Raw genomic sequence first — 11,450 nt, 5'->3', positions numbered from 1 at the left:
CCCTCACAGCTACACCGAATAAATACACTAATGAAGACAGGAGATCTGAGCTGTGTTTCACCGATGCTCGGAAAATGCTAATAATTGAATAAGAACACTTGGTGGTGGTCTTATCATATTATGCAAAATCGATTTAGGCGTCTTAGCTATTTTAGTTACCAATCTGCTAAACGCTGCACTGCTGCAATGTAAAATATAACCAAGACAGACAGGATGTAATTTTGTATGAATCAGTCTGCACTGCTGGATGGAGAAGTTGGAGGTGCTCTGGAGGGCACATGTAAGATAGGTGAGATTGCAGCTCGGTGTTCCTGCAGCAGAGCTGTTTGGCAGACGTGGCATGATAGCATAGAGAAATGCTGTTGATAGTCTTGTCCCTGCCTTCCTGTCACAGCACAGCTAATGACTCGTCAAAGATGTTGGAAACGGTTCCCAAACTTTCTGTGAACCCTTTCTGGGAAACTCTGTAATTGCTCAATTTTCAGACTCAGTGTTGAATGCAGGTTTTCAGTCATCTGCGTGGAAATTTTCAAAGCTTTGAAAAATAAATCTATTCCGCTAAAGTTTTCAGCTGCCAAGCTGATGAACATACAGACAAGCGAAAGGGAGATAAACTGGTTGGATGTGTCAGCTGTGTGCATCTGCATGGATGGTAACTTTGATGGAATTCATGTTGCTTTGGATTTTGTTACAGAAAGGAAGAGAATTGCAGGAAAGTAGCCCCCTGACCACTGGGACTACGAGGTCTCTGCTATTTGCTTGTGTGCTGAGGCAGAAGGGATTGCTGTGTGTCTCTGCAGTCCCTGGATTCACAGGGTTCTGTCTCAGCATGCATACTGTGTTGATGTCCGATCGCTGAAGCTGGGTTGAGCTTGTGTACCAGAGGCATATATTTCACTAACCACAAGAAACATGTTAAGAATAATCCACAACAAGCCACTGCTTATTGTAAAATAACACAGCAGGAGGATTTGTCTGTGGAGTGTATTATTTTTAATAAGCACAGGGCTTTTTGTGTATTACCCTTCTTACTGTACCTGTACTAGTATTATACAGTATTTAGGTAAATACTGTTTGTATTTACCTACTGCTTAGTGGAAGATGCATTTCAGTCTCCTGGTGAGTTCCCACGTTTCCTTTCCACTAACCACACCTGTAAAGCTGTGGGTCATCAAGCCAAAACACTGAGCTTAAAGAGAATACGTTGCTCCGTAAAGCTGAGGGACGTTCACTGGGTGCCGTTTATGTGTAGTCACATTCATAATCAACGCATCTAATTTTAAAGAATTTATTTCCCAACTCATGTCTCATGGATTACGTTTCTCTAACTAAACTTTGAAGGGAGCGATCACATGTAGTGTTATCGTAATGAGAGTATTTTAATAAATAATGCAAACGACAAGTCGTTGATGTACAGAACATATAAACTATCCCATTCATCAAATATTAGCAACCTGCTGATGCTGGGTCAGACAGTGCTCTGCTACATAACAGAAGGTGAGCTTCAAAAAAAGAGAAAGAATTACAGTTCTGTTGAATTTTCTCCAAGCTGTGGTATCATTCATCTCATAATTGGGAGTGTTGCAAACAACAATAGTTCAGACCTTTATGAAATGTTGGTTATTGAACTTACTGGGTTCTGTCAACTAATTGATTAGCTTTAACACCATTCCTGATTCTGTTCTTGTGGTTTTTATGAGCCCGAGGTTTAGTAGGAGACCCAGCTCCTGCTAGGTTCAGAAGCTTCTTATCATCAGCTGTTTATGTCATATTTAGAAAATACGTACAAAAATAAATGCACAAATTAAAAATAAGCACAAAATAAACTTCCTAAAATGAGGCATACAAAGATCTGTGATAGTTTTATAGAAATATTGAGATTTAGAGTAAAATACCAAAGTGCCTAAGTGATTGGAGACAAACGGGTGGCTGTAGTTCAGCGGAGAAGTCATCCATGGACCAGGTCAGTGGTTTGACTCCCATTCGCTCCTACATGTGAAAGTGTCCCTGGGCAGGACTCTGAACCTTAAGTTGCCCCCTAATGCATCATTAGTGTGAGTTTGTGTGAGCAGGTGAATGAGAAGCAACATTGTGAAGAGCTTTGGAAAAAGTTTTATTTAAGCGGATAATTTCCCATCTACTGTCAGTTTGAATTGGGAAACAATCTGGCCTCTATTTGTCATACGTGGCTTAACATATACAAAATCAAATGAGTGATGCTGGATGTTCTAGTCCTGAATCAGGTCATCTGATTATGTCACTTCTTCAAACCCACTTAAGAATGGGATTAAAAAAGCTCAGTTCTATCATCTGGGATAAATGTGTGCAGTTGTTGATCCAACCACATGTATCAACACTACAATCTATGATCAACAGTTTTCCTAATGACTATGTGCTAGTGATGGAATATGAGGAGAATAAAAAGAGAGTAAGTGTGAGAACAAGATGAGGAAGAAAAAAACTGTGACAAGAACCTGGAAACAGTCAAAAGTAAAGTTACAAGAATATTCTGCAAAGCACTGCCTGTGTATTACTCTGTCCCCTATATACAGTAATGGTGAGGACTTTGTTGTGGGTGAATTCAAAACGAAACATTCCTTAAATTTTTGAACTGTTATCCCATTTCGTTTTTTTGCTCACACAATAACATCCATAGATGGATGCACTTCCTGGTCCAACACCATTCAAACCATTACGGTGAATAAACCAGAGATGAGACCTGCTACTGACTGGGTTTGAAATTGTGGATCTGACCAACACATCTGGGATCAAGTTAAATCGTCAACACAATTATCCAGCTAACCTGTTCATCCCTTACACAGAAAGGTGCCTTGGTGTCTCCCATTGTCTTTGCCACCTACTGAACCAGGATTATGGGCTGAAAACTCACCATTCAATGGTGTGATTTCACTCAATGCAGGTGGTTCTGTCTACAACCACAATAATTTCCCACTGAAACATTCAGTGGGAAATTAAAAAGGAAAGTAACATGAGCTGCTTTGCTTCGTACACTAAATGGCAGAGTGTGTGGATTGGGAATGAGCCCGTATTTGCTTATGAGAATTTCTGTGTGTGTTTTTGGTGGTGAATGTAAACTGTCTTTACATCTTGGTTTGTAGAGTTCTGCTCTGTAGCTGTACAGCAGCTGCAGTACTCCGTGTATTTCTATGTGTAAACATAAAGAAGACGCGTGCAGCTCATGTTTTTATGTTACACGTTGGGTTTTTTTTTTGTGTGTCAACATAACATAACACAAGTGTTGTCTGAGAGTTTATTAATTCCGAGTAATACTGTTTGTTGTACGGCACCAGAGTGGAACAAAGTGATTTGCAGATATTACATTTGTAGGGAATAAAAATCTGTCTTGGCTTCCGCATTGCTCCATTACTGAAATCAGTGCTTTATTTCAGAGTTATTTGCCCCCTCTAACGCAACATCTGTCCCAAGTCTGGTCCCTGTGGTTTACATGGGCTGCTGCTGGTTTTGCTGTTTGGCTCAGGCTGATGCAGACAAATAGAAGGAATATGAGAGCAGAGCCAGATGCTTGTACTGCAGGTGTACTCCATTTGTGAGGGCTGGGTTCTCAGAAACATTTCTCTAGGTGAAAATTTTGCAGAATTCTCCCAGAGATCAGCTACAGAGTCGGTGCTGTGGTGTTTTAGTCACTTCAGGGAAATAGATTTATTACATCAACTCATTTTAAGCCATATCCTGCTTTATAAAACCACTATGGCTGTGTCACAGGACCAGTTACCATCTAAGCTTTACATGAAAGCAAACCACAGCTATGCTGGCACATCACACTCCTCATCAGATTCTGGGTCTAAATGGGGCACAAACATCTGTCGCTGGATTTCTCCAGTGTTTCCTCCGGCCATCCAAACCCGATACAGTCTACTTGAGGGATGCAGCAGTGGTGGGCGATGTGTAAGGCCTGGGGGTTGTTTGCATATTTGAATATTCATAAATCCTGGAATTCACAGTGAGAGAGCTTTGTTCAAGGGTCTAGGGAACATTTTTGTGGAAATAATTTGCGTTTCATAGCTGTGTATTTCTTTACATATTCTGAAGTTACAGAAAATTGATTTTAATAAAATGACTCCAGCTCAATAAAACAATTAAAAATATATATATAGATATGATAAACCATGAACTATAACATCTCAGCTCAGATGCTTTAAACTGATTGCACTAATAAACTGTACTGAAATGCAGATTCTCATTCTCCCTCACACATCATTTCTCTTGTCTTGCAGGTGCCACTCTGTGATTGCATGAGGTCGTAGCCAATCAGCCGCAGCGTGAGGAGAGTGTACCAACAGTCACGCCATGGACCGTAGATTGACCAGGGGAGTTGTTCATCTCCTGCTGTTGGCCACTCTGGTGCTGCCTTCTCACACAGAGAGTGAGTACTAATATTATCTCGGCCCACATGTTCTCCATTAGCTGGAGTCGGCACAGACTTTGTTATGTGAATGTAACACAGCACTGCTGTTAAGGCTTCACTTCGGATCATAATTATTTTATCCTACTTACTATACATAGAGCAAAATACTGCATCCGTTCAAATATCATTAATTGTTTGCTGATTGTAACAGCATCCCTGTGACAGTGATGATAACCTGTTTCCTCCTGTGTGCCTGTGATTCTGAGATGTGTTTATCAAACCAAAGTGAAAGGTACAGAGGTGACACTGCGGTTCAGCAGCTTTCACAGATAAACCTTCACCAGTTCACTGTTATTGCCATCACTCTTCGTATTTTTGCAGTTGCATGGGCTTCCTCATTCACACTGCAAAAAAATGAACATGAACGTTCTGATAAATGTGATGTATATTAGACTAAACATGCACATTCAACAGTGGGAGCTTTGAGCGAGGGCCCAAGCACCACTGATACTCCATACGCTGCTCTTATGATAAACTATCATCAACAGAAGTGGTTCAATTAATTCATTAAATTGTAATTTTTACATCTTATCAGCTATTTAAGCACAGTAAGTGTCAAATAGAGTCCAAGTGCAGACCTCACATCTGCATTACTTCCTTTGGCTGCAGTTTCTTTCTTTTATTACACTCAAATATTAAGATTTGCTTGTTTTGTTTTTTTCACTTCTATTTACCTCCTGGAGCATTTGGTAAAACAGTCCCCCCCCCCCCCAAGTAAAGATGCAGGCATCTGTTGAAATTGCTTTCATTTTGGCTCCATGCGGTTAGTTACACAGAAGCACAAAACAGCACCCAGCTTCACACTCTGTTCCTCAAAAATGCTGGATCAAAATGACTTGACTCACATTAAATGACTTGTAGCAACAAAGCAGCAAACGGTGGATTCACACTCTCCTCAAACTCCAGCCTCCTGTTGAAAAGCGGGGGTGGTTTCCCCTGGCTTGAACAAACTACGTAGTCACATTGTATAGGACAGACCCAAACCAGCAGCAGGTCCAGTTTTAACTGACTTTATTTTAACCAACAGTGAGCCTTTAAAATACAGTTCTACTGGATCTTCCCTAGTATTGATCTCAGAAAAAGTTGATATCAAGAAGTCAGCCATCTTTCAGCTCCAGCACTTGGCTTCTTTCTTCAATGATTGGAGTCATTAAGGAATAAATGTCCTGGATTTTTCGTTGCTCTCAGTTACGCAGTCTATTTGCTCTACTCTGCATCTAATATTGGATAAATGTTGTTGCTTGTTAGAAATCTTCTGATATGTGACTTGATGAATGGCATTTTAAAGCAGCACACTGAAAAGCCTGGGAAGAAACTCAGGTCAGGGTTCAGTCTTGTTTTTCTGTGGAATCCAGGAACATTCTTTGTCACCTTCTCTCTGGTTCAATGAGTTGAATGACTACACCGGGACAATGTCTTGATATGTTTTTTCAGTTTGGCAGCAACTTAAATCCATTCTGCTTGTCCAACTCTTTGTCTATATGTTTGAGTCCTTCTAGACAAACTTTATTCCTATGTTTCACGTTATTATTCATCTGCAGATTTCTTCTTATAGTCCAACTTAGATCCCAGGACGCAAATCTGCTGTGTCTCCGCATATGGACAGACAGGACAAAGGTTTATGTGTTTTCTGCTCCATCCACTTGAAATGCAATGAAATGACTGAATTTAAAGCATATTTATGGTATATAATTGACTTACTAACTGTTTCTGTTCCTACCTGATATGAAAAGGAAAAACACTAAAAAGGTCAACAACAGGCAGCTCCCTGACTCAAAGAATGGGTCACTGCTGGGTTCAGAGACTAAAAAATGAGCTGCTATTACTGACCAGACCCTGGCTAATGCAATTGAGTTTCTTTGGTTCTCCCATGAGAATCCTATAGAACCAAGTCAGCTATGTGTAATGAGCACAACATTACATTTGTGAAGGGCAAGCGGAGTAGAGGCCAAAGACTGAGTACGGGCATTAAGGCAATAGAATTTTTCTATTAGTTTAGTCAGAAAGTAAAATGGGATTGACTTTATATGTGGCTGACAGCAGTTAGGTATTCAACTCTGGCCCTAAGACGACCAAAAAATAAATGTGATAGCACAGCCAGTGATGATTGGCACTGAAAGAAATGTTCGAGCAACACGGAAGGAAATCCAAATGAACCTTTTTTCAAAAAGGAAGTGTGAAAAACTGGCTCCTGACAGACAAGTACTTCCAACAACATCTTTCATACTACGCAGCGCAAGTCGTACTTACTGCAAGTGTGAGAATAAACTGAAGAATGTAGGACCAGAAATGTAATTACATGTTTTGTACGTACAGTAGCTGTTGTTTGCTGATGGAGGATTTGATTTTAGTGTGTGCTGCTTGAATGCCCCCAAGTGAAGTAACTTATCTTCCTAACGCACCGTTAGCTCACGAAGCAGGTAATGAAATGTGGGTCTAAGCATTATGAGGTGCAGGAAGTATCGAGTATGTTGCATGTGTCATTTTGAAAGGGGGCAATAGAAGCGTCAATCATTTTAAGTATAGTCAGCTTATTATGCAATTCTTTGTGTATGACTCATTTTCTGTAGCCACGTATTAGAATATTTTCACAAGTCACTTTCTTTGTGTGTGTTGTCAAAACAAACAGCAGCTGAGAGAAATCTGGAAGCACTGTGCTGATACATGTTGCCAGCAGTTGTCAGTATGTAGGCCATCCAGGCAGGGGCAGGATCGTGCCTCTGCACCTCAGAGATGAAGGAGCAGGTCCTTGGAGGCTACTGTCTCCTGATCAACAGGTTCATTATTGGCCTGGTTGCTTTACGGCTGCAGTGGACATGCTGTGTAATTTTCTTCCATAATTCAGCAGATAGGAATTCATCAGTGGGCTTTGTCAGCAATTACCTTGCAGTGTGAGCGCTTTACACTCTGGAGTAAATGAGAATCGCTAATTTCTCACTCAGAGCTGAGATTTGATCTGATTCTTTAAGCAGCCATAATAAACCTTTTGAACATCATTGACACCACTTGTGTGAGTTTACTTTAGCAATCTGTGTTTTTTTCTTCTCAGAATTATAAAAAGTACACTGATGTCATACACATGCTGCTGGTAGTAGCAATATGTATTTTTTTATGATATACCTCCATCAGGAAATTCATTCTTAACTTGAGTAGTCATGTACATGGTCCCAGCGTTGGTCATTTCATAATCAGTTTGTCACAACAATAAAAATTCTTTATAAGCTCTTATTTTCTTTCTCTCTCTCTAGTAGTCGGAATATCACCGATTGGATTGAGGACTTTTTAATCCTGTAGCCAACATTTGTCGAGGAAAACCGGGCAGACACAGATGCCACGTCAGCAACCATCAATGCTAAATTAGACTGTTAGGCCAATAATGGCAATATTAATAATGTAAGGAGAACAAATAATAAAACATACTGCATGAGCTTCTAAGCCCGTTTCTAGTTTGACATCTCATTTGATAATTAATTAGTCATCTCGTGGAAAACATCCCTATGGGAAAATGTTAAGCTTAAAAGCTCTGAACTAAATATGCTGATGTGCTCCAGCTGTTTCTGGCACCAAATCCAAGCAAAATTATTATGCATAGTGCAAAAAGTTACCTATGAAAGCAGTTATAAGAGGTATACATTAAAAAACCATCCCACACATGTCGCAGTAAATTAGCCTATGCACTGACGGGTTAATAGGAAGTCGGGCACCTGTCCTGACATTGTATTTTAAATAGACCAATTGGATTTGTTTTATCATTTACTACTGTAAATCAGGCCTAATGGTGATTTATCAGTGTTTAAGCAGACAGAAAAGATGAGTCCTAGATCCAAACAAACATCTGTAGGTGCTGGACCCAAAGATAGACATGATGACACTTCATGCTCCCAGCAGGTTTAATGATCAGGCATAGTTCTTGTTTCAAAGTTGGTTCTAAATCCACATGACTTGTGTTTAATGGTGCAAACTCTGGTTTTATACTTGTTATGAAGTCGAGACCTTTTTAAACCTTTAGATGAGCTGCAGGGCATCCAGCTGTGCGTTTGATCCACTCCGATGTGACATTACTTCCTCACGTGGCAAATGTGGACTGCAGAAGCACTTAGAATTATCTTTCAGTCTTTTCCGTCACAGGATGTGCTGCTTTGTGAGCTCAAACCAGGAGTTAGTGTAAGTTTCAGTTGAGTGTTCCTGTGTTTGTTGAGCAGTCCGATTGTAATGTTTTATGGTTTTTCATTCAGGCATGTTTTTAGGGATTTGGGGATTTTTAATGGTTTATCATTTAAGAATCTTCCCATTTGTGACATCAGGTGTCTGGTAATATCATATTTAAAAGGTCAAAAATCTACAATTACTCATTTATAGTAAAATATAAGAGTTCCCACCCTTAGTGCAGACTCATTGAAATCTGGTAAATACACAGAATTGAGCTTATTCTTGACTAAAGACAAAATGATATCCAACTTGTTGTGTTTGGAAAGAGGGGAACCATAGCAACATAAAACTTACAAACAACAAGCTACAATCCCTGTACATGGTCGTCTGCCTCGGTAAACCAGGGGATTAGCAATTCTGAAGTATTTCCCTCTGTGTGTATGCTGTGATATCAGAGAATGGATGGACAGGAATTCACAGAGAGATTGGACATACAAATACTGCAGGTTCAACTGAATGTTGAAGACATTTCTGACAGGTACTGCCAGTGATGGATCTACAACCACTTACTGTATTGTAGGGACTAACCGCCAACCGACTACAATGTACGGCTCTGGATGCTTTGGAGGCTGGTAGCACACAGTTTATTAGTCCCACTGTATTGGAGTCTGTGGCGATGTTTCTCACAGGGGGTGGATCACACGGAGAAGTTACTGTATTAGCACTCAATGTGATGCAGTGAATTTTCCCGCTGATGCAAATATAGCAATGCGAGAGTGGATAAATGAAAATAGCGATTTCTCGTGCAATTAATCACACAGCATCCATCAACCACAGAAATGTTCTCCACATGCGCTGATGAAAATGACCTCTTTCGCTGTAAAAAGCCTGAACAATGTGACATTATGTCTGGGTGCGCTGGTTGCATGTCAAATGCCAGCTCTCCACGGGAGAAAGTTGTTCTCTGTCAGAGGGAGTACTTTACAGTCATCACCTCCGTGGAGCTCATTCTCACCTCATAATGCTGCAGAGATGAATGCCTGTCACACCGAGAGGCTGCTGGAGTTTACTTGTGGTAGAGTTGAGATTTTAAAAGGGGCATTTTAGTAACATCTAAAGTCATTAGACTCATAGTAGCAGACAAGCTGCGGCGACGTTTTTTTAAGATGTCAACCAGGCTTCTCATAATAAAGAAAAATGTCACCCAGTTGAGTTTTGTGTCTGAGCTGATGTGTTTTAAATTGTTTTTCAGATGACAGCGGCCTATGGTACATACAAATATACTAATCCAAGCTGCACACTGATGATCATCAGAAAAGAGTAGAGGCAATTAAGTTTGTGTCAAGTTACTGTTTATTCAACTGTAGTTTCACTGACCTGCCTAAAAGAGACCTTTCTTCCACTGTGGTCTTTGGGAGTTCATAACATCAAAGATTGCTTTTTTTTTTTTTTTTTTGAAAGAGCATCCTTGTCAAGGGAGGCGGGAACTTTTTTAGTAATAGGTATAGTTACTAAAAAAGCTGCTTTGCCTTAAAAGTCACTGCTTCCTCTGCATCACGTCACGTCTGTCACACGAGTGGCTACAACAGCAAAAGCAGCAGTGATCCATCCAACCACCTCGACCTCCTCCAACTTTTTGGGGACTTAATCACTACATCGTGATCTTATGTTCACTGCACTAATATACTGTTTTCTGACTGCAAGTATAAATGACATGTATTTGTACTCTTTGCACTCTTGATGAATTAATTTGTAAGTGTGTGAGTGGTGTTTTGAGACACAATATTTAGAAACAGTCATGTATTAATTTATAATTAATCAGTTCTGATCAACAAGAACTAAAATAATGTGTATTGTGTAGATATACAATAATGCATATTCTGAGATTTACTGAGATTTTATATTAATTAAAGGACCAGATGTGACACCAATATGAATGAAATACAGTAATCACAAACACTATGCTGTAGGAACTTTCCATTTTTATCCAGAAAGTCAGAAATTTAAGTTTAAAGTCAGAGATTCTTTAAAAATTGGTCTACAATGTATTTATTGACAGATTTACTGACTGTAGCTCCTGAAAAAAAAAAGAAGATGGAATCATGTCAACTCGACTTCTTTCTTTTTGATTACAAACGTTCCGTCACTCATCCAAGCACCTTCTTCCTTCCTTTCTATCCAAAAAGAAAGAAGTCAAGTTGATATGTCTGAGAATATTCGCCGACATATTGTCTTCATCCACTTACAATGTTCTCACTTTACGGCTGTAACCATCCTCTTTCCCAACCCAGCTTGTGTTTGGATTTGCATCTCCCCAGTGTCACATACACATAATCATTTGCAAAATAGAATCAGTTTATTCTCTGTTTCTTTGCCTCCCTCCCTCTAGCCTTCATGCAGCGAGAAGGTACTGCTACCATATTTGTGTGGGAGGCAATTTTGCAGGTCATGAACAAGGAGCAGGAGAGAACAATGTATTATTTATAAGAACAAATGCAAGTGGCAGCAACATCCAGCTTTCCAAAAGGAAGTGAAGATTACCAAGCCTCTGCTGGGCTGGATGCATGTTTGTGGGGATTGGATTATATTAGGAAACAGATAAAATACGGTAAAAATTATATGTTTACTCTCCTCAATATGGCTGTATGGACTTAAATACACATCTAATAATGACAAATTCTACTTTTCAGTGTCTGATTCCCATAAGCATCCTTACTGAATGGAATTTCCATGAAAACCAGCTGCACTGATGGCTCCACTGTAACTGAATATCACACAGCGACTCCACCTTGAGACACTCTTACACTGTTGTGTATTATCATGAATTTGTTTTGTGACGACGTACTGAACACTT

General features: G+C 39.8%; 1 protein-coding gene across 26 annotated transcripts in view; it reads left to right on the top strand.

Moving 5' to 3' along the window:
- The window catches only part of ptprfa (protein tyrosine phosphatase receptor type Fa), a 316,431-nt gene that overhangs the window by 88,145 nt on the left and 216,836 nt on the right, over nucleotides 1-11,450 (top strand). For all 26 annotated transcript variants that reach the window (XR_010914989.1, XM_067512515.1, XM_067512498.1 and 23 more), the window contains one exon: nucleotides 4,257-4,405. Coding sequence is in view for 25 of the 26 variants with exons in the window: in XM_067512515.1 (XP_067368616.1) it covers nucleotides 4,330-4,405 (76 nt within the window). In the remaining variant the exon portion in view is untranslated. The remainder of the gene's footprint in view (nucleotides 1-4,256; nucleotides 4,406-11,450) is intronic.

The sequence above is a fragment of the Channa argus genome, chromosome 8, assembly GCF_033026475.1.
Source record: "Channa argus isolate prfri chromosome 8, Channa argus male v1.0, whole genome shotgun sequence".
NCBI lineage: Eukaryota > Metazoa > Chordata > Actinopteri > Anabantiformes > Channidae > Channa > Channa argus.
Note: the sequence above shows the minus strand (reverse complement) of the source record. Positions and strands in the feature narration are given on the sequence as shown.